Source organism: Chlorocebus sabaeus, chromosome 4 (assembly GCF_047675955.1).
Source record: "Chlorocebus sabaeus isolate Y175 chromosome 4, mChlSab1.0.hap1, whole genome shotgun sequence".
Lineage (NCBI taxonomy): Eukaryota > Metazoa > Chordata > Mammalia > Primates > Cercopithecidae > Chlorocebus > Chlorocebus sabaeus.
In genome coordinates, this window is record NC_132907.1 from 29,124,586 (window position 1) to 29,146,099 (window position 21,514).

The 21,514-nt window shown below is 33.5% G+C and overlaps 1 protein-coding gene across 9 annotated transcripts in view; it reads right to left on the reverse strand.

Moving 5' to 3' along the window:
- The window catches only part of ERBIN (erbb2 interacting protein), a 150,612-nt gene that overhangs the window by 48,164 nt on the left and 80,934 nt on the right, over positions 1-21,514 (reverse strand). For all 9 annotated transcript variants that reach the window (XM_007974011.3, XM_007974003.3, XM_007973987.3 and 6 more), the window contains 10 exons: positions 18,822-18,900; positions 17,311-17,400; positions 16,230-16,286; positions 9,707-9,770; positions 7,740-7,814; positions 6,967-7,111; positions 5,849-5,921; positions 5,421-5,550; positions 4,980-5,095; positions 3,056-3,125 (listed from right to left, as the gene is read on the reverse strand). In XM_007974011.3, coding sequence (XP_007972202.1) covers positions 3,056-3,125; positions 4,980-5,095; positions 5,421-5,550; positions 5,849-5,921; positions 6,967-7,111; positions 7,740-7,814; positions 9,707-9,770; positions 16,230-16,286; positions 17,311-17,400; positions 18,822-18,900 — 899 coding nt within the window. The remainder of the gene's footprint in view (positions 1-3,055; positions 3,126-4,979; positions 5,096-5,420; positions 5,551-5,848; positions 5,922-6,966; positions 7,112-7,739; positions 7,815-9,706; positions 9,771-16,229; positions 16,287-17,310; positions 17,401-18,821; positions 18,901-21,514) is intronic.

Below are 21,514 nucleotides of genomic sequence, written 5' to 3' on the forward strand. Positions count from 1 at the left end.
AAATATTGTTCTTCCCACTTTAAACTGCCTGGCACAAAGCAGTTGTTCAATAAATGGTTCTTGAGAATCACAAAATGGATGAGGGAATTAATAAATAATTGTTCTGCTCATGCCTTCAGCAACTCATGAAAATTATATTACTGCATGTACTGTTCTACATACCAGAGCAATTTATTTTCATAAACATTAAATAGTAGAACAGTTTATTTTTATAATTCACAACCAAACCTCTGTATACCTTCTCCTCTACATGTCATTCTTTCACAGCAAAATTATTGCTTCATATGGTAAGGGTAAGGGAAATTTTCTAGCCATACCTGATTTGTTTTACTCAATATTCTGTCAAACTTTGAAGAACAAAGACTCCTACATATAATTTTTGTTTTAAATCAATTGGAGAAGTGTAAATAGAATGAAAGAACACTGTAAATATGAAGAAACTGTAGCATATACTTGGTTAATTTCATTAAAATGAATCATCTGGTATAATTTGCTGGCATTAATTTATCCACAAAAGTGCTACTGCAGGCCAGGCATGGTGGTTAACACCTGTAGTCCCAGCACTGTGGGAGGCTGAGGCAGGGGGATGGCTTGAGTCCAGGAGTTCGAGACCAGTCTGGGCAATATCATGAGATCTTGTCACTACTAAAAACGTTAAAAAAAAAAAAAAAAAATTTAGCTGGGCGTGGTGATATGCACTTGTGGTCCCAGCTACTTGGGATGCTGAGGCGGGAGGACTGCTTGACCCCAGGAGTTGAAGATTCCACTGAATCTTAATTATACCAGTGTACTCCAGCCTAGATGACAGAGCAAGACCCCGACTCAAAAAAAAAAAAAAAAAAAAAAAAAAGTGCTACTCTACTAATAGAATTAGTCTAAGAGTTCCTCAAGATCAGGAGGTACATCTCATTCACTGTGAAGTTAGTAAATGGCGTAAGATGGGGTCTAGCAAATGTTTTCTGAATCTAGTCGCAAAATTTCAAATCAAGTTTAAACATACACTATTCAATTAAGAGAAATCAGTTCCACATATAACAGATACAGTAATTGCCTGTGTTAAAAAGCTCCAATAAGGCCCGGCATGGTGGCTCACACCTGTAATCCCAGCACTTTGGGAGGCCGAGGTGGGCGGATTACCTGAGGTCAGGAGTTTGAGACCAGCCTGGCCAACATGGTGAAACCCCGTCTCTACTAAAAAAAATACAAAAATTAGCCAGGCATGGTGGCACACGCCTGTAATCCCAGCTACTCTGGAGGCTGAGGCAGGAGAATTGCTTGAGCCCGGGGGACAGAGGTTGCAGTGAGCCAACATCATGCCACTGCACTCCAGCCTGGGTGACAGAGCAAGACTCTGTCAAAAAACAAAAACAAACAAACAAAAAAAACCTCTAATAAAGGAAATGTATCATCATTTTAATATTCTCTCTAAATTTGCAAAGCAGGTAAATAATACAGTCTTATTCATAACCATGGATTAACATAAATTTAAGGCTTTTGGGATAACAGTAAGGGCTAGGTAAGAAACAGGTCCCCAAGGCAGGGTGTGGTGGCTCACGCCTGTAATCCCAGCACTTTTGGGAGGCTGAGGCGGGCGGATCATGAGGTCAAGAGATTGAGACCATCCTGGCCAACATGGTGAAACCCCATCTCTACTAAAAATACAAAAATTAGCTGGGAGTGGTGGCACATGCCTGTAGTCCCAGCTACTCAGGAGGCCGAGGCAGGAGAATTGCTTGAACCCGGGAGGTGGAGGGTGTAGTGAGCTGAGATCACACCACTGCACTCTAGCCTGGCAGCAGAGAGAGACTCTGTCTCAAAAAAAAAAAAAAACAAAAGTACAGCACGGAACAAGACAGAACAGAACAGAGAAGGATACCCAGTTAAAAAGTATGAAGAATCCTTGTGGGTTTCTTTACTGTATTAACACCTCAGGGCTGTTAATATAATCCAGAATTAGAATACAATATAGTTTCCCAAGAAAATTTGGCTGCAGAGTTCATAAGTATCATATGAGACCAGTGTATCCAACACTGGGAAAATAGAGATTTAAATAAATTATTATAAAGTATTGCTCAACATTAAATAACAAGCATTAATTTTTTAATTAAGAAGATCAGTAAATTGTATATTCTATTTTGTTATAACAACTTACAAGGAATCCTTACACACTGTTGGTGGGAATATATTATGGAGGTTCCTCAAAATATTAAAAATGGAACTATCATACAATCCAGCAATCTCACTACTGGATATATATTCAAAAGAAATAAAATCAGTATGTTGAAGAGATGTCTGCACTCCCATGTTCACTGCAGCAGAATTCACAATAGGAAATCAGCCTCAGTGCCCATGAATGGATGAATGAATAAAGAAAATGTAGTGTGTGTACACAAATACACATACAATCACAATGGAATACTATTCAGGAAATCCTGTCACTTGCAACAACATGGATGAACCTAGAGGACATTAAGTGAAATAAGCAGAAACAAGAAGATAAATGTCACACATTTTCACTTATATGAGGAATCTAAAAAAGATAAACTCAAAGAAACTAAGAGTAAAATGGTGGGTTTCGGAGCTGGCAGGGGTGGGCTGGAGCATGGATTGGGATATATTGGTCAAAGGGTACAAAAGTCAAGTTAGGAGGAATAAGTTCAAGAGCTCTACTGTACAACGTGGTGACTACAGTTAATAACACTATTATAGTCTTGAAATTACCAAGTAGACTTTAAGTGTTCTCACTATAAAATATGACAAGTGTATGAGATAATGCTATTAAAGTCAGAGTTTGAGTCTGACTTCCTAATCTCTCAATATTTTCACAGATTTAGGAGAAATTAGGCAAGTCCAACAGAATTCATTACTTATATATCGATACCTATTTTATAAAAAGTTATGTCCTTCTAAATATTTTGAGATTTTTCTTATATAAAAGATATATTTACACGTGTACCACTGTATAGCTGCTCTTAAATGACCCTATGTAAATCACAGTGCAAAATTATATAACACAAATAGGAACTCCATTAACTTATAAAATCAGAATGCCCACCTGATTATCTGAGAGCCACATAGCCGTCAATTGCTGTAGCTTTGTAAAGCTAAAGGGCAAATTCTTTAATCTGTAGGAAAAAATACAAACAAAAATTAAACTTTAAAATTTGAGAGGATTTAAAATGAAAGAGAGCTCAAAGGTTTTCTGAAAAATGCTATATAGTTGCACATGAAAATAGGAGAAAAAAATCTAGAAAAGTCCCATATAATTATTTGTACAGGACATAAGACAAAATATCTAGTTTTACAAGAATTAGTTTCAAAAATATTAATTCTTCAATTGAATCAATTCACCTGGCAAGAAAATGGATAACAGAATAACCTTAAAAAATAACAGTTAATTGTCCCTGCCTTAGAGAAAAGAACAGATTAATGAATGTCTCATAAAACTGCTTTGGTTTATTTGTACTCAGAACAAACTGTTATAGGAAGCACTCTTAGTGATAGTTTGATATAAAAATTGCACTGCTCTCTATTTGTGAGCCAGCAGTTATATAATCTAGAAGACTATCCTAAGATGATAATGAGTAAAAACAAAGTGCAGTCATTCATCAGTATCTGTGGAAGACTGGTTCCAGGATCTCCCTCAGACACCAAAATCTGCAGAGGCTCAATCCCTTATATAAAATTGTACAGTATTTGCATATAACCTATGTACATCCCCCCCATATATTTTAAATCATTTCTAGAGTACTTATAATACCTATTAGAATACAAATGCTATGTAAACAGTTGGTATACCATACTGTTTAGGGAATAACAACGGGAATGTTGGTACACGTTCAGTACTGACACAATTTTCTTCCAAATATTTTTGAAGTTGTTTGAATCCACACTTGCAGAACCCATAAATACAGAGGGTCAACTATAAATACTCATTAGAATACTAAACGAAAATAGCCTATTTAAGAGGGAATTATCTACTTCAGCCTTGCTATCTTATGCCTAACTAGTCTTCCATGGCTTTCTTTCAAGGTAATTTGCACAAACCTACTGTGAGTCGTAGGAATTAAAGGGTGAAACACTGACTTAAGAAAGCAGTGGTTCTTTCAAATAAAACAGAAGTTAGAATAACATAATTAGTCAGAAAATTGAGTTTAAATTAAAGCTCTACCTTATAAGCTATGTGAGTCACCTTAAATCTGAGTCTTAAAACCCTCCTACATAAAATGGGAATACTATTATACTATTTCATAGAGCTGTTTTGAAGACTTCACAAGACACTATGAAAGCAAAAAGTGAAAACACTCTACAAATGCAGTTGTATCATCATTAGTATGTTTACCTCAGGAAAAAGTATGGACATTCTGTTTTTAACTTAAACATTGTTCCAATTTACAACCCTAGTGATCAATTTGCTCTGCATCTTGGCTTTGCTGAAACCAGATTTCTGCCCAGAAAAATATTAGCAACAGACTAGATATATTCCAAAGTTGTTTTGTTGAATAGCAATATTAAGGTGAAGATGTGACTTTAGGAATAAAAGGTAACTGTAAGGAGAGAATAAGGAATATATAGCTAAGTCAACCAACAATGAACAGTAACAACCACCGTATGATAAATTAACATCAGAAAAATTAGACCACTCCTTGTATTTAAAGAAAAAACAAAAATACACACTTAAGACCTCATTTAATGTTACTGATAAGTTCTTGGAAACCACAGCTTTTAGCAAAACTGTGTATGGCAGGTCCTCAAATAATATCATTTTCTTAAAACACTGACGAACGAAAGAAGTGATTTCATTATATGTTGTTTCACTGAAAGTCACACTTTCCAAGAGCCTATCAGTAATATTGAGGACTTACTATGTATATTTAAAGAGAGACAAGCACTAGTTATTCTATTATATATCATATGAAACTTAATTTCATCTAACCAACATCTCCTATAAACCAACTGATGAATATGGTATCACAAACCTATTGTCACTTAAATTAATGACTTTTAATTTTTGCATATCACCCATTTCCTCTGGAAGTGTCTCAAGTTTATTGGAATGGAGAAACAGCACAGTTACATTTTTCCAGCTTCCAATCTGAAAGATAAATATAAACTGAGGATCAAAAAATTTGGCCTACAGGTTGATCAACACATAAAAACATCATTTTTGAAAGTTATGAAATATACTCCACATTTATAAAAAAAAAAAGATTAGACTTTCTAATTATTAACTTTTATGTACATAAGAAAGCATTTAGGAACCTCTTCTAAATTAACATAGCTAATTATTATTCAGAAAATAAATAACTTGATAAACTATTTTAGAAAGAAAATAAATGAAGCCACACTAAATAACTATAATGAAGATAATCAGAAAAAAATGAAAAGACAAAAATCTAGATAAATCTAAAATACATTACCTCTGGGGGCAACTGTTGTAAGTAATTATGATCAGCAGCAAAAGTTCTTATGTTAGTAAGCTGCCCAATAGATGAAGGCAAAGCTTCAACTTCATTGAAACTACAATCCAGTTCTTCTACTGATATTAACCTTTAATTTAAAAAAAGAAATATGTATTATTTTTTAAAGGTTTCCTATACATAATCCAAAACTCCAGAACATATAAACATTTGAACTCGACTTTGAAAACCTAGTGAAACCATTTCACAAAGCTAAACTTCACCAATAATAAGCAGGTCTGACTATCAAACACACACTCAACCTGTATACTCATTACTTAAATGTTTACAAAATCTTTAGGTCATTTACGCAAGTATCTGAAAATATGTATGGCATGCTGAACTGAAAGCAAAATCTTTGAGGGTGTATACATTCACAAAAAACTTACCCTCCTATAGAGTCTGGCAGATACATTAACTGGTTTTCATCTATTTTAAGAGTTGTTATATTCTTCAACGAACCTGAGGGAAGAAACAACATACAATTTTTCAGCTTAAAAAAGAAGCAAGTCCACCAACAGTCTTTGTGAGACATATTACATCTGACAAGAATTAGAAACAATTTTCCTAATAAAGTTATCTGAAAGAGATACCACTCCCAATCCCAACATTCTATTCCCATATCCTGTACTTTCAATCTTCATCCACATCACTATTTAACACAGTGTACATCTGTTTATTAACTCCCACTAAAATATAAGCTTTACTGATAGTAGCAACTTTTTCTCTTCCTTGTTCACTGTTGTAGATATGCTTCTAAAAACAATGTCATGGCACAGAAAAAACAGACAATACAATCTTGTTGAATTTACAGACTAAAGAAATGGTAGTATGAAGGTAATTCATAACAGGTGTATAACAAACTATTCCATATATCCTAATACTAAAACAGTAAAACATTTTTTAAGTTTAAGAAGTGTTGACTAAATAACAGTAGAATTGTAACGAACTTACAAAAATGTAGTTTTAGCTAAAACCACCATGTGATTTAACTGAGAAAGATACAAAAATATTTTTGATTTTTATATTAAAACATCAAAAAGATGTCGAGATTGAAGTTTTGGGTCCTTTCATCAAAATAATTCAATTCCATTGACATATCATTGAACAAGCAACAACACAGACTCAATTATAGATCTCTCATAATCTGTTCAACTGATCTGTTTTCTTGTCTGAGTGTCTATAATGAAACAGGAATGAAAAAAGTTACCAAAATAAAAACTATGACAATAAAAGCTAACAGTTAAGCCAAATTTGGATAAATTAACTTAATTCAAAGAATTTAAATATATTAGAAATAAAAATGAGATTTCCTTAGAGTAAATAAAAAACAGTAATATCAACAAAGGAGCAAACTGTACGACTGATCATACCAGGAAAAATTCAAATAAAATCTGTTCCTGTGGTAATGCAGTATAATTACCTCATAACAAGTGAAATTTGAGATTATGTGGAAGCCTTGAATTTATTTTAATAAAAATTGCATGAATTTGAAAGCAATACAAACCTATAGTCTCAGGAAGCTGCTGAAGTGAATTGCTTGATAATAGGAGGTCTTGAAGGTTTTCACATGCTGAAATTCCTTCTTCAACCATTTCAATATTATTTTTAGAAACATCCAAATATGTGAGTTGTTTCAAACTACCAATAAACTGTAAGTAAAAAAAGAAAATGTAATGACTCTATTAACATTAGTAATTTGTAAAAAGTTTAAGCAATGAACTTGACACCAAGTTTTAATTCAAAATTAAATGTTAATACAAGAAAGAAGACTCTCAGGTAGTTTTTAAAATGCCATTAGAAATGTATTCAGTAATAAAGCTAAGACGTTCTACTAATCGTAGCATAGCAGAAGTGACAAAGGACATATTCTTTGGGAAGTCAGTTGTCCATTACCTCCTAAGGAGATAGCACATATGGGGATTCTTGTGGTTTTTTCATGGGAGTAAACAATTTGTCAGTTGTTAAAACAGAAAGTTCAGGAAAATATCCGGGTTTACCAATTCCTTGGGTAAAGCAAATTGGGACATAAGTTCAAGTGATACCACTGGAAAGGACACACTCAACAGTATTAAAAGGAGACTTACAAATGTTTATTATGAGAATTCTTAGATTATAATCAAGAACGTGCTCATGGAAAAAAATGTAATTTGCTTCTGTTTAATAAAGAATAATCCAATTTCTTTTTATTAATTAAAAGTAATTATAAAAGATATAATTCACAAAACTGCAAAGGAGAGCCAGAAATAAGTGATGCCATTTAAATTTTCATATACATACCCCTGGAATAAAAGTCAGTCTATTAGCATCCATCCAAAACTCTTTCAATCCACTTAGTTGCTCAAGTACTTCAGGCTGTTGGGATTAGGGTAGGGGATAGCAGTAATTCAATTAATTTATATGAATGTCTTTATCTGGCAAAAGAAGCCCTGGGAATTTGTAATAACCTTTAGTTTCAAATCATTAAATAAAAAGAGCCAGGAGAAGGAAAAATAAAAAAGAAGAGCTAGGATGTGAGCCTTTCTACTGCATTATACTGACTATAGTAAAATTATTAATGGAGAAATCGAAGAGACATTCCATAGAAGTAGATTACAAAAAACGAATTTAAGCTTTGGATTACAAAATAGGGTCAAGTTTTTATATAATTAGTAAAGAAATAAAAAATAGGACTCACTGCTTAGAAGTATAAAATAACAACATGCACTCATTCATTATCAGTAAGAAGATACAGCCTTTTAGAAAATAGAAAAATTACAAACGTTCCCTGGTAACATTCATTAAGAGGAAGATAAAAGACAACATGCATCCTAAATGTCCACAATCAGGGAAAGGTACATAGACAAAGTCATAACCACATGATACAAATATACTGTAATTTAAACTTCTAGTAAAAACTTCTAATTACATGGTGGAAAATTCTTTATAATATGGTGTTGAGGACATCAAAATTAATCCAAGTGTTGTGGCAGACCTTCATATCCATGCAAAATTTGCTCCTGGGCATTGTCCCTTCAAAGCTGCCCTCTTCAAAGTTATTTCTATCACCTCACAAAGCCACGTGCAATCAACGATCATGTGATGGCACAGAGTACCATCATATCTAATAACCATAGTTAACAGTCATACATAAAAGGCATGTCAACCAGATTTACTGTTAACCTATAAATATAGATAAGAATCCCAGATGTAACTTGGATTAAAAGAAATTTCCTTTTGTGCATTCTTGTAATAATTCTACTGTAAGTTTTAAAAAGTGTATAATGTTAGAAGACCAAAATGGTACAAAAACTAACGATTTTGAAAGCTTGTTGGATTCTTAAACTGAACAAATGAGAATTTTGAAATAGTCAATATGCAAACAGATTAATTCATACAGAACAAATATTGAGAAAGGACATAATAGATAAATAATTTGGGAAGCACAGCATGTATTTTAGAGAATGAGGTACTCCAAACTACCATGTTCCGCCTCAAACCTCAGCTGAAATTTATAATATTAATACAACAGCCACAGGGCAATACTATAGCAAACAGTTTTAAGAAATTCCTATGCTTAAAACCATCATTTGTGAGCTACCACAATTTTAAACAACAAACTTGTAAACTAATTTAAAAGCAATAATGAAACTCAGCTGGATATGTTCCTCTTCAAAAAAAAAAAAAAATCTAGCTTATTTTCTGAGTTCCTTTGGAAAACTCACTAGAGACAAAAGCTACTTAAACACTATGCCTTTCCTTTTGGATTCAGCATCATAGTGCACTTGGCATACAAAGCACAAACAAAAAGGTTCTCATTACTACTTCAAAAATAACAGTTGTTTCACTCAATGAGTTTCCCCTTAGCTATTAAGTAACATAGAGAAGTGTCTTATTACTGAATAAATTCACAAGCCATACCCCATGGAGCTATCTCTGATTCAGAACTACTTTTACCTGCTGCATTCCAGACTGATGTTTCTCACTTATAATCACTCAAATTTTCTGCTTCCTATGCTAAAAATTGTTTAGGTATCTCTTCCATGGACTTCTCATTGCTTTTACATTTTATGCTCATCTGTCTGGTTAATTTTTCTATCTGTCTGGAAAGTTCTGGCTAAGAACTTCCATATCTTATAACTAAAAAAAAAAAAAAAAAAAAAAAAGGTAAACCTTCATCCAATTTTTAAAACAAATACATTCATTTTCACATTTTGTTCTTCATCAAATATAAAAACTTAGGGAAAGTGAGACTGATGAGAACTTACCACTTCCGTGAATTCGTTACTTCCCAAATCCAGTCTTTCCAGCTGGGTCAGTCTATTCATGGTTCTGTTCATAATGGAGTAATGAAAAATTAAGTACAAAAATATCAATTACATGGAAGCTTTCAAAACATAGTCTAAAACATTCTTATGGAATATATAATTATTTATGGGCTTTCCATGTTGACAAAATAAAAATATTAATTTTCTAAAAAATTTTAAAAGTTAGATTTCTAGATAAAATAAATGAGCAGTTATTATCTTACTTTGTCTTCTCATTGGTCTTTTCATTTCTATTTTTAAGAAGCAACTGCAACAAATTTAAACCCACAAGCCAGAATATGAATAACGAGTTTCCATTTTTTCACATAATAAATTTTCATATAGTACAAGTCAGCTAATAAATTTTGGCAGATGCCTAGTAATTACTACCATAATTACAAAAATCCTTTTTCAAAACTGCTCATATATTTGTAAGACTTTAAGATAACTGTAACTCTGAAAATTAATATTCAAAATGCTAACAGTACATGTATTATTACTCCCCACATGTTCAAATTAAATCTAATACAATTCAAAATAAAGTTTATATTATATGAATCACAAATTAGTAGTTGACATTTATTTTAAATAAAAGCAATAATATACCATTCTTAACTTCCAACTTAACATCAACACTTCACTGAAACTATAGGAACTTGAAAGATGTACAAACCAGTTTTGTAATGAAATAAACTATGTTGCACTTTTATCTTTTATCTCTCCTTTTACAAAGGTACCTTTTGAAACGAATTCAAACCAATATTTATGCTCTTAAGTTGCTATTTTTGTATAACCCCTATTATTTAATATAGAGATGCTACCAGTTACCCAGATAAGAAATTCTGTATTAAGGATTTTGTAGGATATGACAAAATGAGAGCAAAATATAGTTATATCAGTATATTACATTAATGTTAATACTTTGAAAATGAGTGTCATTTAAAATCCACAGGCACTTCAAATTATGGCACGAAAAACAAACTATTTCTATCTTTTCTGGAATTTTAACAAAAATTAGTGGTAAGTAAAATAAAACTCAGTTGCAACATTTCTCCATCTTTTTAGTTAAAAAATGTAAGAACAAACACCATCATTGTAATGAAACTGTCATTGGTCTACATTAGAAGTGAATTTTCCCTTTACATTTTAAATATGCCATTCTGTCATCAACCCTTCAATTCATCTCATAATGCCAATTTTTATAACACTGCTTTCACTTAGATGTACTAAGTGCCTATTCTCAGGAACTATAATTCTACTTCCTTACTCATCTCTTTCCCCAGAAAACCTGTAAGTTCTAGCTTCCTTCATAACAAGTGAAAGGTTGTTTCCAGGATCTTTCTCCAGATGTATAAAGTCACATGCTATGATAGTAATTTCCTATGTTCAAATAACTATACCAGGTGGAGATTTGTAAAAAGTAAAGAGGATTGTGAGGAGAAAGAGAAGACTGAAAGAACAAAACATAATCTTACATTTCTTGCTTCAGTATTGTTATGACAAGATAACAGAAAATTCACATGCAACTATTGAGCACATGTCAATGGCATAACAGTTTTAGAATAGGGTACAAAAATGAAAAGCAGTGCATTGGAAAAATTCAATTACAGATGATGGCCTGGAAAAGTTAAATTTTAAAACAATTTTAGGAAAATATGAGTGATACAGATATGTAATAGAAAAGAAAATACATTGTCATGTCAAAAAGTGTCTCAACCTCAACTCTCTGTAGTTAATAATGACAACTGTGGCTATACTAAAACACTTTAGAAATCTCAGAAGTAAAACTGCATCCTAGATTAAGATCTAGCTGCCTATCTCAAGGAGAAAACATAAACAATATCCCTCAGATTTTCTCCCATCTGTTTCTAAAACTCATTTGTATTGAACTCATTTTACTTTCTCCTCTCCTCAAAGGAAAAGTAAAACATCTTTTGTGTTCTTGGTACTAGTTCTCTCCAATATTCTTTAGGTAGCATTAAATTTCACTTAACTATATATCTAAAACAACAGCTCTTTCCATTGCTCTAATCTTTGATATAGTCATATAACCTAAATGCACATTACTTTGTAATATTTACAACTATATCCTCTTGTTTGTGAGGTCTCAAAAGTTATAATCACGCAAAAACAATTAGGAAAGAGAAAGAAAGAGCATCCAAATTGGAAAATAAGAAGTCAAAATTAGCCTTGTTCACAGACAACATGATCTAATACCTAGAAAAATCTAATGACTCCATCAAAAAACTGTTAGAACTGATAAACAAATTAAGTAAAGTTGAAGGATACAAAATCAACATGTGAAAATCAGGAGGATTTACATATGCCAACAGCAAACAATCTGAAAAATCAAGAAAGTATTCCCATTTATAGTAGTTACAAAAAATATAAAATACCAGCCAGGTGCAGTGGCTCACGCCTGTAATCCCAGCACTTTGGGAGGCCTAGGCAGGCGCATCACGAGGTCAGGAGATAGAGACCATCCTGGCTAACATGGTGAAACCCTGTCTCTACTAAAAACACAAAAATTAGCTGGGCGTGGTGGTGGGCGCCTGTAGCCCCAACTACTTAGGAGACTGAGGCAGGAGAATGGCGTGAATTCAGGAGATGGAGCTTGCACTGAGCCAAGATTATGCCACTGCACTCCAGCCTGGGCAACAGAGTGAGACTCAATCTCAAAAAAATATATATGTGTGTGTGTGTGTGTGTGTGTGTGTGTGTGTATGTATGGGTATACAATTATATATGTGTGTGTGTATATATATACACACACACATAATACCTAAGAATCAGTCTAAAGACATGAAAGATCTATACAAGAAAAACTATAAAACTCTGATGTAAGAAATTAAAGAGGACACAAAAAAATGGAAAGATACTCCATGCTCATGGATTAGGATAGTTAAAACGACAATACTACCCAAAGCAATGTACAGATTCAATGTCAGCCCCATCAAAACACTGACATTCTTAACAGAAATATTTTTAAAATCCTAAAATGTATACAGAACCACAACAAAAGACTCCAAATAACCACAGTGATGCTGAGCAAAAAGAACAAAGTTGAAGGTATCACACTACTAGACTTCAAAATGTACTACAAAGCCATGGTAATCAAAACAGCATAGTACATAAGCACATAGACCAACGGAAAGGAACTGAGAACCGAGATATAAATCCATGCATTTACAGCCAACTCATCCTAGGAAAAGGTGCCAAGAAGATAAAATGGGGAAAAGGCAGTTTCTTCAATAATTGATGCTGGGAAACTGGATAACTATATGCAGAAAAATGAAACTAGACCTCTATCTCTCACCATACACACAAAGTAACTCACAATGGATCAAAGACTTAAATCTGAGACCTGAAACTATGAAACTACCAGAAGAAAACATTGGAGAATGTTAATTCCCAATATCAGTATCAAGGATACTGGTTTGGGCAATGATTTTTTTGTGTAAGACCTCAAAAGCACAGGCAATCAAAGCAACAAAAATAAACAAATGGGATTACAGCAAGCTAAAAAACCGCACAGCAAAGGAAACTATCAACAAAATGAACAAACTACAGAATGGGAGAAATATTTGCAAAGTATCCATCTGACAGGAATTAATAATTAGAATACATAAGAAGCTTCAACAAATCAATACCAAAAAAAAAAAAAAAATTCTATTGTAAAATACACCAAAGATCTGAATAGACATTTCTCAAAAGAAGACATACAAATGACAAACAGGTATATGAAAAAATGCTCATCACTAATCAGAGAAAACTACAATGACATATCATCTTGCCCTACTTAAAATGGCTTACATTAAAAAGATAGGCAATAACAGACGCTAGCAGGGATGTGGACAAAGAGGAATCTCTGAACACTGTTGGTGGGAATATAAATTAACATAGCCACTATGGAGAACAGTATAGAAGTTCCTAAAAAAAAATAAATTAAAAATGGAACTATCCCACAATCCAGCAATTCCACTATTGGGTATATATACAAAAGAAACGAAATCAGTATACTGAAGGGTTATCTGAACTGCTATGTCTATGGCAGCACTATTCGCAATAGCCAAAATATGGAATCAATTTAAGTAACCATCAACAGATGAATGGATAAAGAAAATATGGTACATGTACAAGATGGAATATTATTCAGCCATAAAAGAGGCTGCCTACAGTAACATGGGTTATCAGGAGGCCATTACATTAAGTGAAATAAGCCAGGCATGTACTCACTCATATGTGCGAGCTAAAAAAAGTAGATCCCAGGCCGGGTGTGGGGGCTCACGCCTGTAATCCCAGCACTTTGGGAAGCCGAAGAGGGCAGGTCATTTGAGGCCAGGAGTTCGAGACCAGTGTGACCAACATAGCAAAATCCCGTCTCTACTTTTTTAAAATACAAAAAATTAGCCAGATGTGGTGGTACATGCTTGTAGTCCCAGCCACTCTGGAGGCTGAGGAACAAGAATCACTTTAACTCGGGAGGCGGAGGGTGCAGTGAACTGAGATCATACCACTGCACTCAAGCCTGGTCAACAGAGACTGACTCCATCTCAAAAAAACAAAACAAATAATGAAAAACAGATCTCATGAAGATAAGAGTAGAATGGTGATTACCAGAGGCTGAGGAGCGCAGTGGGGAGGAAGGAATGAAGGGGAAAGAATATAAATGTATTTATTACCACTGAACTGTATACATAAAAATGGTAAAGATAGTAAATTTTAAACATATTTTACCTCAGTAAAAATGTATTTAAAAGGCTACAATCATATCTTAAAAGGAGAAAAGAATATCTGCAAATTCACTGAGAGTCTAATTTGAATCTCTAAGAGGTGTTAAAATCAGTTAATTGCCTATGATATCACATAGTAATTGCAGGCTTAGCTGTTACAGTAGACAATTTACATCTTGTTATTCAAATCTCTTAGAAACCAGTCACGTTTTTAGCTAAGGAATTATTAACGAGAGTATCAAATCTGCAATATATATATATCTTTTTGAATTTTAATATAGATTATAATTTGACTTTAACTTATACTCACAATCATCACTATAAACATTCATCCCTGCATAAAACAATTACTCAAAACATTGTCTTTTGGAATAAAAAATAAGACACAGTCTCTGTCCTCACAGATAATCATGGGAAACTAAGGGGAAAGATATACATGCACATACACGCATGTTATATGCTGGTCAGGGAAGAAGAGAGTGACATATAACAAAAATAGATCGAGCAAATACTGTTAACAGATATAAATATGTTAACATTACCCAGCAAATACTGTAACAGATATAAATATGTCATAGAAGCTGAGTAAACAGAACAACTCCTGGGGTAACTGGAGATGTTTTCCTTCTCAAGAGGTGAGAAGTTTGTTGTTTTGAGACAGGGTCTCACTCTGTTCTTATTCAGTGGTGCAATCGTTGCACACTACAAGTGCAAACTCCTAGACTCAAGAAATCCTCACTCCTCAGCCTCCAGAGTAGCTGGGACTATAGTTACATGCTACCGTGCCCGGCTAATTTTTTAATTTTCTGTAGAGATGGGGGTCTTGCTTGTGGCCCAGGCTGGGTGGGCAAATCTTGATGATCCAATTTCAACATGAGTTGACAAATTTTTTCCGTAAAGGGCCAGAGAGTAAATATTTTAGGTCCTGTACACCTAAAAAAGTTTAGAGCCTACAGTGATAGAGCAGTGACAACCACTCTAACACCAACAACAGATGCATACAGTAGTGACAACTACTTTATCACTGTAAAGCAAAAGCAGTCACAGCCAATACGTACATGAATGCATGTGGTTGTGTTCCAATGAAACTTTTGTTTACAAAAACTGACAGTGGACTAGATTTAATCACAGACTGTAGCTTGCCAACCCTTAAAATGTAACACTATAGCAATGCATTCATAGTGTTTTAAGATATTTGGTCAACGAATGGCCACAGACTACAGTGCATTTTGAGTTTGTAGACCTGTTTCTTTTATAATTAAATCTTTTTATTTGCTCCTCGATTGCCATCTCTTGTTGTTAGCTTACCATTAGGGAACCAATCATCCCATTTCTAATTTACAACACACTAGAAAGCCAGACAATCAAGTTCTACCATTACCAGGCTTCACGTGAAGATCCTATGGATCTTTCTAATGAGCAATATGTGTATGAACTTTAGTAGACAAACCTGGGATTTCTACTCAGTATTGAGGTGGGCTTTACATACTTATTATTTTGACTTTTACATCACACACAAGACTGCATTTCAGACAGTTATAAATCATTACCAACACAGTGTCACGTTAAACACCAACAACAGACACATACATTTCAATATTTTAACACCACTAATTAAAATATGATGACCACATAGTCAAGATTTACAAATAATTTGCACCACATTTTAGGTAATAAAAATTTACATTTTTAAAGACTTAATCATTAAAAATTATAAATTAAGTTTTTTAAAGAACAGCACCTTTACTTACTTAGGCAACATTTTTAACTGGTTTTCTCTAAGCTCTAATATTTGGAGTTTAGTTAATCTGCAATACAAAAAAAAAAAAAATCACGTATCTAGGACAAAGACAATGAATTTAATAAATTAATGTTATATTCTAATGTTTTAAAGGAAGCAATATAATTGTGTAATTACTATATGCAAAGTAATATATTAGAAATTACAGAATACAACATAAAATACAAAGGAAGAAAAGACTATTTTTGCTCCTCAAAATTATGGTCAGAGGAAAAGGGTTAGAACTTCTACACATTTTCAAAGTGACAAAGTGATTATCCCCAAGAATCAATCCTCCGGAATTTCATACCTTTTACCAAAAATGCTCACAAAAATTGTTAACTCTTGGTAGATTCAAAAACAATAATGCAACTCTAAAGTGCTGCCCTGAGAAGAAATAAACAAAACGAGGAGGAGAAATCCTCTGGCACTTCATTGATGTACATTCCACTAAAACTAGAGAGAAAATGAACAGACTAAGTGATGCAAATGCCAGATACAGAAGAGGAATCTGACAAGAACATCAATGATTTTTACATAAAAGATGGCTACAAAATTAACATTTAGTTGACTAGCATTTTCTCTAGTAGTTAAACTCATATAACTTCATATCTATTATTCATTCATCTGTTTAAAAAATTACTCAGAGATTTGAAGGTGGCAGGGAGATGATGAGGTCACCCCCAGAAACAGATTCCCTTTTCTCAAGAATTTTTATTACAGCAGGGAAGACAGATAAATCAATTATTAGATCATTTTAGAATGCTACGAATACAGCTTTCAGTATCTCAAGCATACAGAAATTACCCCCATTGAAACGTTGTTTTGGCCACCTAAAAAAACATTTTTTTTCCTTCAAACTCTCACTGATTATTGTTTACTAGGAAAAATTAATTCAAAGCCACCAAAGAGACTATAAAAGTCACAATGCTTGGGAATAATTTAAAAGGAGCCTATGAAACTGTAATTAGTAGTACTACCAAAGCAGCTTATAGTTTTGTAAACTTTATAAGAGCTAATAATAAAAGGTTTTAGAAGAAACCATAATTTACCTGCCAAAATTAGCTGGCAAGAACTCAAGAAAAGCATCATTCAGATACAACTGGGTTAGGTTTAACAGCTGAGAAAATCCATCAGGAAGCCTACATAAAATACCAGAATTTAAATTAAGTTCATGTAAGAAATTCAGTCTTTTACTAAAATCTAAGACTCTCATAAGATATTTTTCCAACAGACAGAAAACAGTCACTTCTTTACTATTATAAGAGCCCCTTCAAAGATTTGCCTTTTATAATAACCTACTTGTTTCAATGTATCTTCATCACATTGTAAACAGAAAATGAGGCAATATTTGTTTTAATAATGTAAAATGTGAACAAAACACTCATCTATGAATGAGTCACAATACATAAAAATGTATTTAGGGTACAACTCTGAAATCAGCAGGCACTCTTGAAATCTGTCTTATCTACTCTCAATCAAAAGGACTATCAAAAGGACTAGATAAGAATTTCCAAACCTTGGCAGAGAAATTTTGGGTTGAATTTTGTTGTACCTAGGCTGTCCTGTGCACTGTAGGATGTTTAGCTACAACACTGATCTCTACAAACTAGATGCCAATAGTGTGCATGCACGCACACACATACCCCACTATGAAAACCAAAAATGTGTCCAGAAACTGCCAAAAGTCTCCTGGGGCAAGATAGCCCCCAGCTGAGAACCACTGGTTGAGATTACTTTCAATTTCAGTATTTGGCTCCTGAACAATTTTAAGACTATACGATTTTATAATAAGCAAACGAAAAGAAATAACATTTAAAGCTAAATGACGTTAGGGCCATGTAACAATCTACATGTGTTAGCTTTACTTCTATTTTTTGTTGATTATGAAACAAGTAAAGATGTAGAATTTGATGCTAGAGCAATATTTTCAAATGAAGAGACTATGCATAATCTTTACATGTTGGTTCTGGATTGCTATGCTTCTTTCTAGTCACCATTGCTTCACCGTTCCATTTTTGCAAAATTTAACAGCCTTGGTGCCAGGAAAACTTTCTGTTTATAGTCATCACTGTCGTAAGTGGACATTCACAATCTCTGATACACTGCAACCAATCATATATTATTGTTGTTGTTGTTGTTTTTGTTTTGTTTGTTTCCTGTTGTTTTGCCTTCTATTAAAACTGTGAAGAAACTTTTGGTTTCCTTTACTGTTTTCAAAAGTTTGAAGGTACCACACACCTGATTTGAAGGCAAAGACACTCTTCTAGGGTGTAAATAACACAGAGTGAGAGAATGTGGATACTACTCTCATTTCTGACATTATCTGTGAGACTTGGAGCAAAACACTCTCACTATCTCTTTGGGATCACAATTTTATGTTAGTAGTATATGGGGTTAGAGAGATTATTTAAAAGATTCCTTTTAAACTCTGAAATTCAAATTTTTTGTATAGACTTAAGACTGATAAAAAATTTTTGTTAAAATACGTACAATAGTATCTACTACTGTTTCATAATTGTTTTATTCACAAAAGTAATTTATAATTCACCTAAGAACTTACTTGGAAATAGGGTTTACACTGGCCTCCACAACTGTCAAAACTTTACAATTTTTTATATTTTCTGGAAACTCCTGTATGCCTAGAAAACAAACAAAGATCAAATTAAAAGATTACAAAGGCCAAAAATAACACTAACAATAATACATACCTTCCAGATTCTAAAGTAATATACCAATTAACAAGGAAGTAGATGAACTGACAACATCAATGTGAACTAAACAATGACCTCCACAACAATTTCTTTATCTTTCCTCCTCATTTTATTTGCCTCTTTATAACTGCTAATTACATACTGCTAAAAAATTGATTTTTACCTTTCTTTCTTTCTTCTGAAAATTAGTGCCTTCTCCATGTGATGTTAAGGACCTAAACTGTAGAACATTTAACATTCTTTCTGTTTCTCTCATTTAAAAAAAAAAAGGACTGTTTTTTATTATTTTTATTTGTTTTTAAGAGGGAGTCTTTATCTGTTGCCCAGGCTGGAGTGCAGTGGGGAGAACTAGGCTCAGTGCAACTTCTGCCTCCTGGGTTCAAGCAATTCTCCTGCCTCAGTCTCCTGAATAGCTGAGATTACAGGCACCTGCCACCATGCCCAGCTAATTTTTGTATTTTAGTAGAGATGGAGTTTCACCATGTTGGTCAGACCAGTCTCAAACTCCTGACCTCAGGTGACCCACAAACCTCGATCTCCCTAAGTGCTGGGATTACAGGCATGAGCCACCCCACAGGCCAAGAATTGTTTTTTAAATGCTGGGCTCTTGATTGAGCTGGTTCCTAACATACATAAGCAACACTGAAAATAAAGCTGCAGACAGAAGAGGAAGACAATCTACATCAGATATGCCAGCGGATATATTGCCTGAAGGCAGCACTGTCCACCCTAAGAGAATGAAACACTTTCTCTTTCCTGCACCTATCCTATTTTTCCTAACTATATTTATATTTCCCTTTTCTCAACCTTTTCCCTTCACATAACCCAGTGTCATGCCAAAAATATTAACTGCTTTAAAATGCAGTGATTTCTTAATACTATGATAGATATATTCAATAGATCTATTAGACATTTCAGCTTTGGAGTATCCTAGACGAGTGCTTTTCAAGCCAAAAGAGGTAAAGGATCATGGTTTTTAAATTTTCCAATCTGTTGTGGACCAATACATTTACAAAACACTGTACAACTGGAATAATATCAAACTGCAGTGAAAGATTCTGAGCATTTACTCATTCCCTGACATTATCACAGCCAAAATAAAGTAATAAATAATTTGTGGACTACCACTGGTCCACAGATCAACTTTAAAAAGCACTGTTCTAATCTAAATTAAAGGAATGCTAATTAATAACATTTAAGACATTCCAAAAATGAATTTTACATAGTCTGTGTTTGTAAGATCCATTGCGCCATTAACATGATATGATTAACAGGATTGTCATTAGAGAACCATTTCAGACCCTTTCGACTTCATCACTACATGATTTTAAGTAAACAAGTTTACCACAATATCATATACAGAATGTCGGGTGATGAAAAATGAATGATGCAAAACCACTAAATAGGAAATGACACAGTAGTAACTGTTTCAGTCAAAACTCATCAATGGATGCTAAAAATTGTGGGTAAAAGTATGATGAAAAACAGGGTATTAACAGAGACTCAAAAGATTATTTCCACACGACACTTAGCAATTAAAAGGGAAAATTCACTTCACAGTAGAGAAATCTGACAAGCACCACCTTAACCTTCAAAATTGCTTGAAAGTTGGCATTATCAGTTAACATCATCATAATGTGGCAACTAATCTGAGATGTACTGAGAAACAATATCATATCACTTTGGACATATACTTGCCAAAAACACACAACCTGAATTTAATCATAAGCAAGCACCAAACGAATCCAAATTAAATAAATTCTGTCAAATAAATGGCCAATAACTTTCAAAACTATCAAGGTCAAAAAAAGACAAAGGAAGACTAAGGACCCAAGAGACCTAACAAAAGAATGTAATATGTGAAAGTAGTAAGTGTTTGTGAGGATGTCAAGAAACTGGGAACTACACACATTGCTGGTAAGAATGCAAACTGATATACCCACTATGGAAAACAGTTTGGTAGTTGCTCGAAATGCTAAACACAGAATTTTTAACTGGCACTTATTTTTGACTACTAATTCAATTTAATGTTGCATTCCCTGGTCTTTTCAGTTTTCTACTTCTTACACTGATTTTGGTAATTTATTTTTCACTTAATCTAAGTTTTAAAATTTAGTAGCTTTGTATCATTCATTCTTCCCCTGTTGAGTGGAAAAAAAGTCATTTTTAATAAAAAGATGATAAAATAGGAATGTGGGAGGTTTTTTTGGAGATGGGAGACAGGGAAATTTTCTTACTGGTAAAACCAACTTGGCAATCCTATTCCAAGCCTCCAAATTAATACTCATTTACAAGACATTCTTTTTACTTAGAATGCTCTTCCTCCCAGCAAAACCAGTAGGATCTTCTGAAAGCCTATCCTGATCTCTAAACTCAATGAAATTTAACTCTCCAAAAAGTTCAATTATGCATTTTATGGCATTTTTACAATTGTTTACTTAGTACTAGTTGTGTATTCTTTGTATTACTGCTAGGTTTTATTTCGATTGACTCAATTCTCCACTTTAAGTACATGTTACTATTTAGTACATTGTGCCTTTGT